At 39.2% G+C, this 18314-nt stretch overlaps 2 protein-coding genes across 6 annotated transcripts in view; both read left to right on the top strand.

The window, feature by feature from the left end:
* The window catches only part of agbl1 (AGBL carboxypeptidase 1), a 45465-nt gene extending 44033 nt beyond the window's left edge, over positions 1 to 1432 (top strand). For all 3 annotated transcript variants that reach the window (XM_086073713.1, XM_086073714.1, XM_086073715.1), the window contains one exon: positions 94 to 1432. In XM_086073713.1, coding sequence (XP_085929839.1) covers positions 94 to 313 — 220 coding nt within the window. In that variant the 3' untranslated portion in view covers positions 314 to 1432. The remainder of the gene's footprint in view (positions 1 to 93) is intronic.
* Positions 1433 to 5621: 4189 nt separating this feature from the next.
* On the top strand, positions 5622 to 6813 carry LOC147176333 (trace amine-associated receptor 13c-like). Of its 3 annotated transcripts, none has more exons than XM_086073477.1 (2): positions 5622 to 5698; positions 6012 to 6813. In XM_086073477.1, exons 1-2 carry the CDS (start codon positions 5622 to 5624, stop codon positions 6811 to 6813), a joined length of 879 nt encoding a protein of 292 aa, XP_085929603.1. The 3 variants fall into 3 exon arrangements, with proteins under 3 accessions (XP_085929603.1, XP_085929602.1, XP_085929601.1); XM_086073476.1 differs by having other exon boundaries at positions 5622 to 5794; XM_086073475.1 differs by having other exon boundaries at positions 5622 to 5803.
* The last annotated feature ends 11501 nt before the right edge of the window (positions 6814 to 18314 follow it).

Here is an 18314-nt window from a genome sequence, read left to right as displayed (position 1 = left end):
AGTAAAAATGGGTACTTCAGTATTTATAAATGAGTTATAACATGTCTTTAGCGTGATAGACAATGTAAAACACATCGTTTGTCTCTTACACAGCTGTTTTGAAGATGACGAGCCCCCGTGTGTCGAAGAAATTGAATATTCCACAGCGTGTCCTGGTCTTAATGGCAATGATTTGGAATTGGATCTAAAAGGATGCATGGCCTACACTGATGCAGAAGGTGGCGCTGAAGGACAAATGGCAGAAAATAAAAGATGGTGTCAGTCGTTCCCAACAGTCAACAGTCCCTCACCTGACAACACAGATGTCCATTGAAACTGTAGATGAAACAACTGTGCTCACGTGACCCCCAACAATAAGACCCCAATTTGAGCTGAGCTGCAGTTTCAGAGAACTATCACCTATATATTTTCTCTCATTACTCAACTGAGTTTGCTCTTTTTCTAAACTGGAATCCGATACTTTGATATCACCCAAGTGCGTAACACTAGCCGAATACTCTATGTCTTCACTATTCTACATGATCTTTGCCCCACTGAATATTTAAATAATTTGGGTGTGCTGTATTTTCACGGTCATTGTCATATTTATTGATCTACATTAGATTTCTGAAGATATTTTCTGTTCCAGTAACACAAGAAGCTTGAATTATCTGTATGATGTTTGAAGGCAAAAAAGACAATTTTAAAGTCTTGACTGACTCAATATTACAATAAAGTGTGTATGCATTTTTTTTTTAATTTATAAATTCTATTTAAAACTCAATAGAGGCAGTTTACAAGCCTTCCTGCTGCCTCACAAAAAGAATGTTTAAGTTGTTATCTGGGTTTGACTCACTCTTTTTTTTTTTTTAAGTTTGTATTATCGCTAAGTGTTTGCATGACTTTTTGATATATTCACATGCATATGAATACGTTAACAAAATTGTTGCTACCCGTTGTCTTAATGAAAGAAAGATAGTATTAGTAATCATAAATAAAAGTTTAATGAAAATTAACCAATGAAAATCAAATGCTTTTTAATTGTGTTTTTATTAAAACATTTTAAACAAAAAAAAATATGATACACCTAATAAGATCATTATAATAATTTGAACATAGGGTTCAATCAAAGTGAATTTTGTAATTAGCATAATAGGAGTTTTTAAATTTGTAAGCAGTCAGTCGGCCTATACTGTATGTTTAACGTTTGGTGACATGATGTGTATCACATTTAACATGGAACAGAGGAAGCGAAGGAGAGAGTTGTGTCAGCAGCTTAAAAAGAAAATTATAGACAAGCACGTTAAAGGTAAAGGCTTTAAGACCATCTGTAAACAGCTTGATGTTCTTGTGACTACACCTGCACACAATATTTAGAAATTTAGGATCCACTGGACTGCAGCCAATCTCCTTGGAAATGTCCGCAGGTGTTTACTGTTTCTGTTGTGTAATGCTGCCGGAGTGTTCTTCATGTGGAATAAATCACATTGTCAAAACTTCTTATGCCCTGTGTATAAACAAACATTGATCTTGTCATTGAGCTATACCATTCTATAAAATGTATTTGTGCCAGGTGTGTCCCTGGAGCTTTCAATCAGCCGTGTTTTTGACACCTTGGCCCATTAGCGTGCAATGATGACAGCGGCTAGCAATCAGAGGTGTGAAAACAACACAACAATGCAATGCTTGTGTTTCTCCCAGCAGACTAAGTCTTGTTGTTTTTCACCAACCGGACAATGTTGACAGCGCGATGACATCAGTGTTTTTCAGCAAAGAACAATCTAACTACTTTCTTTAGTGTTTCGTAGAGGGCTCTTAGATATGTAATATAATATCCATTCAATAACACTGAAGGATTTTAGCATCAAATAGGTCACAATGTCCTTAAGTGCCACAACAACTCTTGAAATGACTTCCTTTCTTCGCCCTCACTATTCAAATACTAAATCGCCATTTTTTTATAGTGCTTTCCCATCCTTAAAGGGAATGAAACATCAGCCGTGATTGCCCATTTTTCACTCAAACACTCTCTTTATGTATTTTTTCATCAGGAACATGATATTAGTTTGCATTTTCAATTTCATCAATTTGTTTTGGAGAAATCAATAAATAAATAACTTTAAAAAAACGCCCCTTGTCTCAGCAGCTTAAAAATAAAATTATAGACAAGCACATTAAAGGTAAAGGCTTTAAGACCATCTGTAAACAGCTTGATGTTCTTGTGACTACACTTGCACACAATATTCAGAAATTTAGGATCCACTGGACTGCAGCCAACCTCCTTGGAAATGCCCCCCCCCCCCCCTTTTTTTTTGGGTACACGTCATAGCGGGTACTGGACACAACAGAACTTCAAAATAAAGCAAAATGGAAATACGTAATTACTGAGGATCTCAACTTCTGGTCCTTCTATTTAGCGCTAGAAGCAAGATGGATCACAGAGTATACTGTACACTCAAGAATTTTCCAAAAATCACCTTTGCCGATGTGGAAACTAGCATTGTACAAGAGAACTCCATCCCCATAGACGCTCCCTATAAAAAGCTTAAAGGTACTCAACACTAAATGACTTTGGTGTTTTTTTTGCTGACAAACTGTATATACATCTTATTTCGACATTTTAGTGCATGTTTGTAGAAAGCTTGAATTTGGGGCACAAACTGTGTGCACCATCTTAAAAGGAACCACACTTAGTTCCTTAGATTCCAATATTAGATTTGGCAGAGGCATCTTTTGTTGAAAGTTAATTCTTTAATCAAAAAAATATACAAGTTTCCTCCTGCAAACATTATTAAGCATAGGCTATAATTTGCACATATATTTAAGGCAAGTTGTAAAATGTCTGAAGTTCTCTCAACAAATTTAAAACATCATAAATCATGCTGTTTCTACTAAGTATTGTCTCAAATATCAATTTCGACATTGTAAATGTATAGGATCGTATGCCGAGAAGCGTTTCATGGGTGGAGCAATATGGTGGCCTTGCGACTTCAAAAGTCTTGGCCTATCGGCTATCCAGTCCTATATGCAGATCAGTGGTAGTGATGTAGAATGGCGGCTGCCTCTCTCCCGAGCAATGTGAAACGCTTATAAAGAAAGCAAGGTAAGTCTCCGTCGCGTTCCTAAAGGGACGATCTAAACTCTTGAATGCGTCTGGTGAATGACAAGAGCACGGCTCTCTCCCCCTCGCCCACCCGGGTCGGCGGCCATCTTGGCCATTTGACTACTACTAAAATTACTACAACGACAAGTACTACTAATACAACTAATACTACTACTACTACAAGTACAAGTACTACTTACTACAGGTACTTGCTACTACTAAAAGTCCTACTACTACTACTATTGCTACCTTGCAAGAGTCAGCAGTCCCATTAAAAAATTTCCGCGGAAATTTTTCTTGTTAAATCTTTAGTATGCTGGAAAGATGTAACTTTTTAAAATATAGTGGTAACCCTAACCACCTCTAAACCATAGGTGTCAAACTCCTGCAGGTTTTGGAGGTTTCCCTCTTCCAACACAAGCTGATTGCAATCAGCAGGGTCGTTATCAGGCTTATGCAGAGCTTGCTGATGAGCTGATCATATATCAGCTGTGTTGGAGAACGGAAACATCCGTCCGTCTGTACTCACCTCGAACGCGGACTTAACGTGCTTCAGAAGGTGCTCAGTCCATGTATTTATTTGTGGCTTCACGTCATTGTGCACTCGCAAAAAGACAATATGAACAAATAAAGAGAGCACATCACTCAACACCAATGTTCCCTCTAAGCTGCGCGCGTGCGCAATCGCGCACTGCCCGCACATTCTCAGCGCACAAGAAAATCTATCCAGCGCATAAACAACATCAACATAACGTATTAATCAATATCTAATATTAGACTTAATCTAATCTAATTCATTCGCCCAATAATATTGTTTTTTTGTTTCTCACTCAGTGAGTGACAGGTGTCCAGCCAATGATACGATACGGTTCACTTACGGTACGAAGCCAATCATGGCATTGACGGTGCTTGCGTCTGGGCCCTGCCTATATGCGCCGTGCAGGTTAGCTAGCAGGTTAATAGATGCTAATACAAACCCCGCATCATGGCGAAACGAACAGGCAGCGACACATCCACTCACCAAGCCACAGTAAAAAAGAAATGCAGTTCTTTTAAGATGGAATGGTTGTCGGAGTATGTGCAAATTGAAGAAAAAGCGGTGAAATTGGGTGAGATCTTTTCTTTTTCAAGTGAGAAAGGTCTACTCTGCAAAACATGCAGCGATGCCAAAGTAGCAAGTGAGTTTTCAGAGGGAAAAATGTGGACTGAATGGAAGCTGGACTATCTCAAGCGTCACGTTCAGTATAAAAGTCATTTAAAAGCTGTCGAAACTGTACGAAGACTCAAGATGGGACAGGGGATTGGTACATTATTGCGGGAGAGCGCAAAAGACCGAGAGAAAAGGAACGAGCTGTCACACAAAACAAAATCGGACCCTGAACAAGTTAAAGTTAAAGAGGATTTAGTTTAATGAATCATATCAAAACAAAATCCAGAAATCGTCTTGAAAAAAAAAAAGTTGCATCTGTTTAGATGTTTTGCCTCAGTGTGTTTCCGTTTGTGTGTGTTTTTAGAAGAGTGTTGCTTAAAGCCCATATCCCAATGAGGGGCGAATGTTTGCAAAGCTAGCAAATGTTGATTTTGCGTCGGGGTTCTTTCAACTTTTTAATGTTCACTAAGCGTTTGCCAACAGTTTTCATGTTTTTTTCTTGTCACAAGGACATTTTGAAGATATTCAAAATTTCCTTGCAACAAGTGTCAAAGTCAAAGCAGAAAATCCACTTGGAGACAAGGTGAAGAACAAAGACTGAGTTCAAACTTTTCTTTTGCAAAAGGAGAAAATAATTTCTTTGATTTATTTCAATGATTTCTGACAAGAAAAGCCTTGGTTATTATTGCCTCTAAATACGCTGTGTTTTACAAGCTGACAAAGGAATTCCAGTTGCAGGCAAGTAAGTTGGGGAAATTTCAAAACACTTCCCTTTACACTTAAATGAGATAACGTATATAGTTTTTCCATCAAAAACAAAAAACAAAACATTGAAAAATTAGGACAACGTCTTATAAACGCTTAGTGAACATTGCAACCTTAAACGAATCCTGACGAGAAATCAACATTCGCTAGTTTCGTAAACATTCGTCCCATCAGTGGGATACGGGCTTAGGGATTCTTAAACCATTAATGACATATTTCAATGTCTGTTACGACTGTTAGTGTGAGGCTAAATTAAGTTGAGCATTGCCAAATTATGGCTTGTTGGGCGCGTATCTCAAACATTTACTTGCAAGTCGAAGCAAAACAGAAATATAATTAAATAATTGTCCGAATGACAGCTGGTATTTACAACAACAACAAAACTCAAAAAGGACATTGACAGCTCTTGGCCAGACAGTAACCCTGATCACAACCATAACTACCATTATTGAGTTAGCAAACATAGCCAAGGGGCTAAGATGCGGACCAATCAGAGGAAAGTTGAAGATGAAGTGCAACACTGGCAAAGGGGAGGGCCAAAGTCACCGGTGCAGATAAAGTAAGCACCTTGAAGAAAGAAATCCACCCGAGCTCCATCCTCCCGTCCGTCTCTTCTTCCTGACGATGGAGAACGAGGAGCAATCGGAACTCTGCTTTCCACAGTTGGCCAACATCTCCTGCCGGAAGCTCTCGTCTGGTTGGTCTGAAGGTGTTTTTTGGAGTGTTCTGCTCTACTTCATCTGCATCATCACTGTGCTGCTTAACCTGCTCGTCATCTCCTCAATCTCCCACTTCAGGCACATATTGCTTTCAAACCCTAACCTTTGACCTAATCAAATTAGTTGAATTGATGTGATTTCAGGCAGTTTGTGACTGTTATTGTCTCATTTCTCTCAAGGATACCGAGAAAATGCATACATTGTGACTTGATCCAAGTACTCATCTGTGTCTTATGTCTGTGAATATTTTGCATTTGGAGTGGTTTCAACAGCTTGTTGGTTGACTTGTGTGCAGGCAGCTCCACACTCCCACCAACATCCTCCTCCTGTCTCTGGCCGTCTGCGACCTCCTGGTTGGCCTCTTGGTGTGGCCTGGTGAGATCTACCTGAACAAATCATGCTGGACTCAAATTGATATTCTCTGTTCTTTGTATAATTTTGCCTCCTTTACGGTGACGTCTGCCTCGGTAGGAAACATGGTGCTGCTGTCAGCTGACCGTTACATGGCGATTTGCCAACCTCTGCATTACAATGTCAAAGTCACTGTGAAGCGAGTTCAACTTTGTGTTTGTTTCTGCTGGTTCATCTCTCTCTTTTTGAGCGGCATCTTAACAAAGGACGATCTGACGCATCCTGGGAAGTATGCGTCCTGCTATGGAGAGTGTGTTATTCACATTGGCTACACCGCAGCAGTTTTTGATCTGGTTGTCACTTTCATCCTCCCTCTCAGCATCATCGTCACTCTGTACACGAGAGTGTTTGTGGCCGCTGTGTCTCAGGCACGAGCCATGCGCTCTCGTGTTACGGGTGGCAAACGTTCTCTCCCTATGAGAGCAAAGAAATCTGAGTTGAAGGCGGCCAGGACTCTCGGGGTTCTGGTTCTGGTCTTCTTGATGTGCTTTTGTCCGTACTACTGCGTAATGCTGGTTGCTGACAACTTGCCGAGTGCCTCGTTTGTGCTCAATGTTTATTACCTGAACTCCTGCGTGAACCCGTTGATATATGCGTGGTTATACCCGTGGTTTCGGAGAGCTGTTAAACGCATCGTCACTCTGCGCATATTGCAGCCTGCCTCCTGGGGGGCTAACCTAATGTAGACCAGCAGCAGTTTAAAAGCTGATTGTTATTTAAAATGTTGCTTTGCTTGTCTCTCCTGTTGATATGTCATAACGTTCACCTCATTGGTTGTGTTTTTTGATTTTTTTGGCAGTGTAATTTGTAACATAATGAGGAGGAAAATCTGAGTTTATATGGAGATCATGTCACCATACAATCTGCTCACACGTCAACCTGATTTAACCACCGTCTGTCACGTTTCTCGCCAGAGCCCTTCACCTTCTTGATTTAATCACACCCTACAGAAATATCAGATTTCTTCTGCAACAAAGACTCTTGGCCCTGACCAACAAGAACTCCACTATGCCCCCCTGTATTTGCATTTCCCTATCTCCCTGTCTACTGCTCCTCACACACGTTTTTCTTGGGCAGCTCACCCGTCCAATCACTCGTCCTTCACCTGCCCGCCAGCTTGCTTTATTAAAATTAAAATCTCACATTAGACTGGATGTGGATTATTGCTGCAAATTTTTCATTGATACTATAGACTAAACGGTATAAACTTACAGTACAATGCCATTGCCCAAATGCTGTACATTAACTACACAGGTCATAATGTTTTGTTGAAGACATTCCACATGATAAATGAAGAACAGTGCACAATATTGCACATCAGTCATTAGACCAGGGACCCTAAACACGAGTGACACGCAGTGGGGGGAATACACTTGAACAACTAGACAGTTAAGTGTGGAAGCACTTGGATTTTTTTTCTCTGTAGTGTGTTTTATAATTTATACATCATATAACTGCCATGTATAACTACACAGGGAAACATTTGTTAAATGTGATTTATTCCATGAGCCTTAAAGAACGGTGGGGCCACATTACATACCAGTCATTTAGCCAGGACATCCAATACAACCCTAACACACACACACGCACACCCACACCCACGCATACACGCACGCACGCACACACACGCACGCACACACGCGGGCATGCACACACGCGAGCTCACACACGCACGCACGCACTCTTGTGTATGGAGGTAAATATGGTGCAAAACTTGCAAAAAATTTTTTGTCCCTGTAGAAAAAAAGTCTAAATTTGTATCTGTAAAAGTCGTGATTTGTACCTGTAAAAAAATGTTTTGTATCTGTAAAAAAATTTACCTGTAAAAAAAAAAAATTCTGTGTAAAAAAAACTCTTGCTATCATAATAAAATGAAAACAAAGCGTTTTTACTGCGAGTGAATCTTTAAGCCGCTACAGGTATTTTAACCTCAACCCTTTATCCTCTGTATTTAATCATTTTATTTTGAATATTACAATTTCTTGATAAGATCAGTATTTTTGCAATGTATGCTTTGCAAACAGTTTTAAAAAAGAGGCTCTTACACTCTTAAACATACACATTTTCCTTCAGCACTGAAGCAAAATAAAAATAATGCAAATGGAAATGTTTATGAACAATGTCTGTGTCTATCAGTATTACCACTATTTCTGATATTAAGATGTGACAAAATCTTTGTTTTTTTTCTGGCTAACAAGATAAAGTTTAACCGATTACGTATAATGTCAGTGGCTGTGTTTTGATAATGACCCAGCTAGGAAGCTATGATTATTTTTTATTGTATGAATATGCTGACCCAACCATTCTGTTCGCACAGATGCCAGCATGCAGTCAATCAAAGCTACTTCTTGATCCAATCTCTAGATGTGGCACATGGTGTGACATCAAACCTGCTTCAAAGTGGCTGTGAAGTCCAACAAATGAGAATCCTTGATACACTGGTTACTGTTCTGAGAGAATTTCACTGCAATCACCTTTGGGAAAGTGAAGATTTTTTTTTGTTAAAAAACAATACAAATGTTTTTAGTTTTTGTTTTTTAGTTTTCTTTAGCACAGTGCCTTTTCCTAATTGTACTCACCTGATTTCACTATCTTTTACATAAAAAAAAATCGATTCTTGAGAAGAGTGAAAGATGTTTTGTTGAACTAAACATTTACAGCCAACAACGTTAAGGCCAGTATTCAATTTAAGTCGCACCATCATTACAGTTTTTTACGATTGCTTAAGCATGAAATACAAAACAGGGCTCAGATTTTAAAAACACAACACACAATTAGCACAACCATGCACATGAGATGCAGAACATCTCAGATCCTGTGCAAAAGGAATCAGTCTTGTCAAAACTCTAAACATGTGTAAAAAACATCTTATGACATAACATACACATGCCATAAGGTTGAACTCTGTTTGAACCAGTTACACACTGCAATGTTTTACTTAATCAACTTTTAGCAGTTACAGTAAGTGAAGTACACAAAGTGCAAATGCACAATATGGTAAATTAGTCAAACACAAGATCAATGCTACACACTTTTGAAAATAGGATTAATTTGTCTTCATATTATCAAAATCAGTCTAGATAGACAATCACAACAAAATGTGTCCCAACACTGTAAGCCCAGATAATAGACAAATAAAAATACTGTTTTCCTAAAAAAAATACAAAAATAAATAGCAGTTCAGCCGCAGTCCTGTGTCTTTTAGAGGTCTCCCTCGTCCAACATAGGTGAGGATCCTAATCACGCTTCTCCAGAGCTGGCTGATGAGTTGATCATTTGAATCACCTGTGTTGGAGGAAGGAGACATCTAAAACACGCAAGACTGTGGCTCTCGAGGGCCGGGGTTGCCCAAATTTCATCAACATCGTAGGCAATATCCTTGTTGGATTTTTTTTTTTTTAACCCATTGTCTTGTTGGAAGGCTTCCCCCAATATCAATCAATGCAGGTTGATGGCATTATCAAATAGTGTTGGACGACAAAGTTGCATTTGACAAATTTGGTCCTCTTCGTCTTTGAGGACGTTCTCCTCCTATTTCATTTCTTCCTCAAACTCAACCTCCTGCTCGTCCTCCACGGATTCCCTCCTTTCACCCTCACTTTTCTTCCTCTGGCTTCTTCCGTTTAGTTTGAAAGCAGGTGAACTTATCTGCTGCACTTTTGTAGTGTTCCAACCTGATGGGTTTGTCTACAATAAAGCAATCATGTGTTGAAACACCTAATCTACATGTGTTTAATTAACTGGCTCATGCGTGTGGTGATTTGTCAGTCAGTGCTTTGGAATTGCATGGAAGTGACACTATGACATACATCTGTATCTAATGTATAAAAGTGTGTTCAGTATTTTGCAAATCATTGTGTGTGTTGTGAAAAAAGTGTGAGGCTGCCTTCGTGTTTAGAGTGGTGAAAATCTGGTCCAATGTTTTGCTCCTTCAGTGTAAGGTGTTGAGAATTATGGACTTCTTTTGTTTTTGGTGTTTATGCAATTGTAGAAAAAAACTGTAATAATACAAATGCCGCCATATGGCTGCAATAGACTTTTTGTACGTTTCAAGGTGCGACATATGACTCACAATTTTCGTTGGCGTAGGTTCAATGTACTGGGATTGCTTTTTGTTTTTCCACTGTAGGGGGCGCTACAGTGCAAATTTTAATGGCAAATTTCCGTGTATTTTTAGGTCCCCAAAATGTGATTAATCAGCAGAATGATAATAAATAGGACTAATAATACTAATTAGCATGATGATGATGATAAGAATTCCAATAGGGACCTCTGAGTGGTCATATGCAAATCACCACATATTGCACCAGTAAGCAGCTACTCTTATATAACTAGCATTAGCTTCCAGCCTGAATTCTTTAAGGTATGTGCAAGCTAATAATAAAGACAAAGATAATAGTACATTCAATTTGTCTTACAGTTTCTTTCAACTGTTCAATTTTGAAATTTGAAAACAAGGCTCCTTTTTTCAATATATTCTTACAATTAACCAAACACGGCACTAAATTTGCTCCTATATTGTCTGCAAAATGACACACTTCAGTCAAAACATACACATATTAAAAACATACACATATTTATAAACATGCTGTTTTGTTTGACATCTCACAAACAGTCTTCAAATGATTAGATACTATTTTAGTCAGTTACACACAACTGGGATCAACACAAAACACATTTGTAAAAACCCTATTTTAGGAAATAGCATGAGCGTTACTTTTTGCCAGGCATTTTTATGCAAATGAGCCATTTAGATGACAAAAATATATTGACAAACCCACAACATTCTTCACCCTGCTTGGTACAGGAAGTGTTAAACTGCGCCCTGCAGCCAGGGTTAACGAAACAACACGGAAGATATCCCAAAAGTTCAACATGCTAGACTTTTTCATTTTGGCGTCATTGGGCTTCTCCAATTATGTCACACTAAAAAGAGTTTTGTCGCTCCCGAAAAGCCTTCAACTGGGCTGATATCTTGTCGTCTGATTCAGATATAACCCAGGCAAGAAAGAACTGCATGAACATAGGAGACACATATAAATTAATACTAGTGAAAAGGCAATGCACAGTGAAATCTGAGAAATATAGGAAACACGGAAACAGACATAAATTTACAAAACCACTCCTCATGACAAATATCTGAAAATACGAGCAGGATTATTGATCTTTTGGCCTATAATCTTTTTTTTTTTTTATGTCAAACTCAAAATGTTTTGCACTACCCCAAAACTAATCCAATTGGATTCACTGTTCCAATGTGTTTCCAGGGGTGTGTATTTCCATAGATGTACCTCACCGTAATTTTGTAGCTACTGTATAGTGGTAAATCAATATCCTGCTACCATCTGATTTGTTTCTGAATCTAAAATATCACCACCCTCTTAGATTAATGCTCATTCATTTACTCTATGACCATCTGGACCAAGGATAAAAACACATTTAGTCTGCAACTCTAGACTTAAGGGTCACAGAGAGCATTTTTGTGTATGGCCCTGTGTGTCAAGGGAATGAAAGCAAGAGCGTGGGCAGGCTTCTTTTGTGTATTATTGATGAGAACTCCAAAGTGATGTCGCACTTGTTCTGTGCATAAGACTTTGTGTAACGCTATGGTAAATGTTTGTTTTCTATTTACATAGTATCTTTGACTGTTTTTCTCTCTCGGTATTATGAGTTTTAAGTGTAGAGAATGTTAATAGCAAGAGGCCCATGGCCCTAATCAAGCAACAAAAATGAAGAGAATAGGGATTTTATGAGACCTAAACGCCAAAATCAAAAAGAAAAAAAGAAAAGTTTGGAACACTTTTTTGCAAATATGTGACTCAGCTAACAAAGGTTTTGATACATTCTATAAAGACTTGAAATGGTTAACGATATTTCCAGTCATGAAAACCAACACTGGCAATTACAGAAGCATGCTTCTTGACCCACTCCATGCATCTCCTTACAAAGTTTGCGCACACACACGCACACACACACCCCCACGCACCCACTCGGTTCACTCGAGTCTTACAGAGGAGGAAATTGTGGGAAGTGAAAGTCAAATGAGAGGACTGGAAAGCAAATTCGTTGCTGTGCAAAGTAAAGTAAAATAACACAGTTTGAAGTAGGTGGGACTGCAAAATGTAGCCTTCGACCTTTTATGAATAGTTATGATTGAAATTAAAAATATAATTGACTTTAATTATAAGCATGTACAAAGTGGACTTAAAATAAAATTATTATAGATTATAACTCTTCATATAACAGGGCCCATAATATGGAAATGAGTTATTGTGGATTTTGTGTTGTAAATAAAAGTTCTAAATATTGTACATGCACAATTTAAATCCATTGATAAAAAATAAAAATATAGCATTTGGTTGTCAGTTACACTGAAATCACGTTTAAATTAAAATTTAGGACCATATATTCATCATGACAAACAAATTACAGAGGGACCTGTTCTAATACATTCGTTGGTACCATGAAAAATTGGCTTTATTATCTATCTATTAAGTTTCTTGCAGGAGCCCAAGACAGGAGATAAATCAAATGCATGTAATCAGACAGGGCCGGCCGGCGCTAGACATTTTGGTGCCCTAAGCATAAATGCTTTGTGATGCCCCTCCCACCACCCACCCCTGACAGAAATGAACAATATCTGAGTATTTGTCAGTTTTGCTTGATTTTACAAAATAACTTATATTATAATTATATATTATATATTATAACTCAATATTAATGTTTCAAAAAAAGTCTCTTCTTTTTGTGAACGTTTTTGAATAAGAGACCTACTGAAATTCACTATGGATATGAACGATTTCATCACAAAAATGTGGCGATATAACTATTGTAAATGGGCAAACCTTTCCACCTGTTTTGGTGGAGTCATGAGTAGTCCCTCACTCTATTGCTTTGTGTAAATAAAGGAGAGAAGAAAATAAGAGTATAGTCCTTCGCTCATGTGTGTTAATTCTACAAAAGTAGAATGGAGCAGATTATGATGGAACATTTGATCACATTTCATTAATTTGATAATTTAATTATTGGGCATTGTCTTCTTTGTTTCTCTAATATGCTGTATGAGTACAATAATAATAATCAAAATAAAGAATAAATCTGCATTTGTAATATATAATTCTCATAACATTCACCACAAAAACTCATTTGAATAAGTTCCCTGTAAACAACAGCTATTTAACAGCATGACCAGAACACCAAAGAGAATAATAATCAGACCTGCTATAGCATTTTTATTTTATTTTCATCAGTCATCTGTAATGATGGGGCAAATAAATAATAGAATGTTTTCACGTACCCCTTGCAATGTGCCCACGTAGGACGAGTCATCGCTCAGAAATTTGAGATGTCCTACTGTGTGAGTGGTCATTGAACGCACCTCGAGTCTGCTGCCAAATGCGAATTTGAGTAGCTATCGGTCGTATACAAGCAGGGCCGCCTGTACCTACACATAGGCCCCGGGGCTAGCCATCAAATATAAGCCCCCCTCCCAAACCCTAACCGAGATGTGCTGCTTATTTTTCCACCATTGACAAACAAATCAGAGCACGTATTAAGTGTGTGGGCTGCACATGGCACCCACTCCAAACATATTGCTGGCATTATCAATGCACTGCCCCCTGCAATTTGCAATATCAACCCCCATCTCTTCGAAAACACTTGTTAGTGACTGGAACAGGCTTTCACCAGTGTGCCTTACTATTGGCAACATTTGTACAAAGCGCTCTTCAATGCAACCATCTGGTGACACAAATCTTGGTATAAATGTCGTCTGATCAACATGAGAAATGTCAACACTAATGGAGAAATATTTCACCATTTTCACTTTACCAACAATTTCAGATATCACTTTTTTACCCATCAGATCATTTAAAGATAAATATGAGGGTGTTCCACTTCCAGCATTTCCATATTTTTCCATGTGGGATTTCAAAAAAAGGGTCACATTGGCTTAACAGTTTTATACATTCCAAATAGTTACCATTGTGGACATCACCAAATTGATGGATGCTTCCTCTAAAAGCCAGTCCCCACTCTGACAAAAAAAGCACATAAGACCAGTACTGACATTAGTAGATCAAAATCCACCACACCGTGTTCAGCTGACTCGTTAATAAAAGCTATGATGGCCATTCATGCTCACGTAATTGCTCATCTGCTTGTTTCCAATCAGAAAATCCTGATGCAGAAAATGCTGATTTTGCTCTATTTTTACCCTTAAAAACTTTGCATGCAAAGCTAAATGTGTTGCCACTTTGAGGGGAATTGCACAGACATTCTCTTTGCACACTTTCCCCATTAGTAAGTGTTTGTGTAAAGTGCGTTCTGGAGAAGAAACATCTCTGGTGTTTAAAATTCTAGCCAAGTATGCACGCACCTTGTCTTCGACAACTAAAGGGTGTCCCCATCGAGCAGGATGTGTGTCATAAGGGTCATCAGAGTCCGTGTCCCCTCCTACAGCAGCAGCAGGACGAACCGGATGTTCTTGAGGAGTGGCTTCATCTTTGTCGTCCTCTTCCTCCGTCAAATGCCCCGGGCTCTCCTCCCCCGGACTGGCTGGGCACTGTCGCTGCAGCTGGTGGTGGTGGTGGCCGCGGCAACGGCGGCGGCTTCAGGTGTGGTCGTGGCGGCCCGTTTGCCGATTAGGCCCGTCTCACCTCCCACTTACCCTGCTCCTTCTCTTCTCCTTCAAAGCCCACGTTTTTCCGTCTTAGAAACTCAGTGAGCTTGGTAATTTGGCCCATTAGCTCTTTGTCACGTCGCTCTTTTTCCTTTTTAACCTTTTTTTGAGCGCCGCTCTAAAACTTTTTTGGGGGGGACATAGCTCCTTAGTCCTTGCTCACCATTAACTGTATTGATATCCCCTCCTGGCGGAGTAGGCGTGGTTAGTAAATCGGTACAGAAAATTGAACAAGTGGCACAATAGTATTGACCATTTGCACTGACGTCAGGTGATCACGTGACTGCCCTATGACGGACGGCGGAAGGAAATGATTGTTGAATGGACGTGGACGTGACCCGGAGCGCCTTGAGTGTTATTTTACTAATTAAAAGTTATTATTGCCCATGGAGCCATGGAATCTATTACTTCAACTGAAGGTCGCCTGTCAATCAAAGTTGCACATTTAGTCAGGACTCATAAAGCACGATATTTACTTTAGTTGGAGATCGCTAGTTTGAAAACAGCCCCTTACCTTCTGTTGCCTGCTGTTTTTACCAAGTTAATCAAATCGCCAACTTTGCCGGAATTCACAGCACACGACCTGTATCATTATGTAGTCATAAAAGCTTGTCACTGGCTGAGTCTCTGGGACGAGATGCTACGCTCACACCAGGGGACAATATACCTTGTCGTAATGCAAAGGTAAAACTTGTTTTTCATGCTAACTGATTTATTTTTACATAGTTTGTTCTATATTGAAACGCTGTGATGATGTTATGGTTACTATGTTTACTAGCATGGAACAAATGACTATCGTAGTGGCAAGCTATGCAGTAATTTCATGAATATGACTCCGGTTCCAGAGTGAAAAACTCCAAGCACAAAAACGAAATCCTCCATTATTAAACGGTCAAATGCACTTAATAGTTTTGAAGAAGGTACATTTTAGAACTAAGCTGTGTGTTTGTGTAGTTGGAGTGGACGCTAACTATCTGGCTCATTAATTTGATTTGAAACACGCAATTTGACACCTCTGTTACAATCTTAGAGTGTATGTTTACTAGTAAAATGTATGAGCATTTATCTACTAGTTACAACATTTATCTACTAGACTTGCAAAAATTGATCGCTGCAAATCCATGAATACTTTGTGGGCTGCCAGTCCTTTCTGTTGATTGCTGCTATCAATTGACGTCTTTTGTCTTCATTAGTAGGTATGTCATAAAAAAGTTACATTTGGTTTACTCCTTTGTCTGTCTGTACAACCGACCGCAAAGCAAGATATGACTATTTTATAAGATAATCGATTAGATAAAGGACTTTACGCTGTATGAGCTTCAATGGTTACAATACGGCTCTTTTGCCGTCCAGTGTCCCCGAGGGGCCGTTCCCATGAGGGCTGTGATGTCACTTGCAAAAGGTCAATATGAAACTGTTAAGACCTCTGACAGGCCCTCACACCCTATTACGACCACAGCGATGCACAGAATCATCTGCGGCCGCAGGTTGGTCATCTCATGATGCATAATGGACAGAAAAATCAACAAATAGTCTTTAATTTTTTTTTTTAAATAAATAAGGATTCTGATAGGCCTCTGACGACTGTAGGCCCCTGGGCCGCAAGCCCAGGTAAGCCCATGCATTAAAGTGGCCCTGTATACAAGCACTACAATACAAGCACTTGTTTAGAAACTGAAATAGGCATAAGCATGTTGTTCCTGTCTTTAAATGAAAAGACGAGCCGTAGTAATCGCACGTAGTAGTGTGACGTCATTGAGCGCGCGCTCCCGGGGCAGGGAATATGATTTTTTTCGGGGGTAAGTACATTGGCACAACACCTGTTATGCACTGGGCGTTCTCTGCCCCGCTTTGTGGGACCTCGACTTGCCTGCCGACGTACCTCCGCGTTCGTGGAAGAATTTATTTAATTTCAGTCAATATGGGCTCCAGGAGAGGACCGCAAATATACTCGGGGGACGAACCAGCGATCATGACTACGCACTAGGCGCTCTCACATGCCCTCCAGGCACTCTCGGCCTTTGCCTTTAGCTCCGCATACGGCCAAGAAATACATTTAATTTCACTCAATATGGGCAAAAGGAGAGAAACGCAAAATGTATGCTTTACAAATTTGTATTTTAAATATTGCATACTGATATTATAATTACTATTATTGAGCTTGATTTTTTTGCTACAGGCTCAATTTATGTTGACTCTTATTTATGTATTCATTCATTTATGTATGTATTTATTGATGGATTGTTTGGGTGAAGCATTGCACAATTTTTATTTGGTAAAGATATTATTTCATTTGTCTATAATTTCTGTTAGGGACCGCTGGAAGAATCGTTTTCACAATGATGAAATCTAATGGGGATCCCACTTGAAATAATAAACAGATCCTATCTATCAGGGCCCTTTATCAGTCTTCCTGTCACTGACAGTATTACATATACATGACTCGCAATGCCCCTTTGTAATAGGTTTTACCGAAGGTAGACGGCTTTCAGACTACTAAATAATTCACCATCACAAATCATAGAGGATTCAATTCCATGGGATCCTATTTCAGATTTTGTTTTGTTAAAACATAAATTTGGCCACTGAGGACCTTTCCCCAGTCTGTTCACGTCTTTGTCCGTTCTCAAGCCCTTAATATTTGGCAAAGGTTTTAAGATGCTATGAGTAGTAGAGCATCTTGTTCTCCGGGGGTGTCAAACTAATTTTTGTCACCAGTCACATTATAGTTTGAAAATCATAGTCAAGAATAATCAAGTTACTGTAATATGTGGTTTCATAACAAGAAAATGCTTGCAATATCTCAGTGTTATTATTTAGTGCTTATGACAATTTGTAATTTCAGTACAGATTTTAGCAAGCAACATGTAAGTTCACATGCTCGACTTGCTTAGGCGGGCCGTAAATTATGATCCACGGGCCTTGAGTTTGACACTTTACTGTAGATGTTTGTTTGATAAACTGGAGTAAAATGATAATATGCTATGATCTTTCTTCCATCTGTCCATTTGGTGTGTAAGCTAAACTATTGGTTTACAAATTATTGATCAATCTAGGTGTCAAACTCCGGTCCTGGAGGTCTGCAGTCCTGCAGGTTTTGTAGGTTTCCCTCTTCCAACACAAGCTGATTCCAATCAGCAGGATCGTTATCAGGCTTATGCAGAGCTTGCTGATGAGCTGATCATATATCAGCTGTGTTGGGGAACGGAAACATCCAAAACCTGCAGGACTTCAGCCCTACACGAACCGGAGTTTGACACCTATGAAAAGTGTTGAAATTGGCTTACAACCACAGATAGAACATGAGCTGTGAGCTTGTCCCACACCCTAATGCCACTGTGGGCAGTCATTCCAAGAAGAGAGAGATCATATGAAGAGAAAACTCTGACCGTTAGCTATCTTTCAAATGTGAGAAATTTCATATTAAAAGGGTGTGTGGGAAGATAATGTCATTGCTCAACATTTTGGGTCTCTTTCCCCATGAACGTGAACTTGTGCACACCCCCC

This window comes from Leptonotus elevatus, chromosome 4 (genome assembly GCF_054856555.1).
Source record: "Leptonotus elevatus isolate MCC_2025b chromosome 4, RoL_Lele_1.0, whole genome shotgun sequence".
NCBI lineage: Eukaryota > Metazoa > Chordata > Actinopteri > Syngnathiformes > Syngnathidae > Leptonotus > Leptonotus elevatus.
Note: the sequence above shows the minus strand (reverse complement) of the source record. Positions and strands in the feature narration are given on the sequence as shown.

Bases quoted from the DNA above. Each gene is read 5' to 3' on its own strand.
- LOC147176333 (XM_086073475.1), top strand. From the start codon at position 5,622: ATGGAGAACGAGGAGCAATCGGAACTCTGCTTTCCACAGTTGGCCAAC. The intron at 5,804-6,011 runs GCTTTCAAACCC...ACTTGTGTGCAG, and splicing joins TCCCACTTCAGGCACATATT to GCAGCTCCACACTCCCACCA.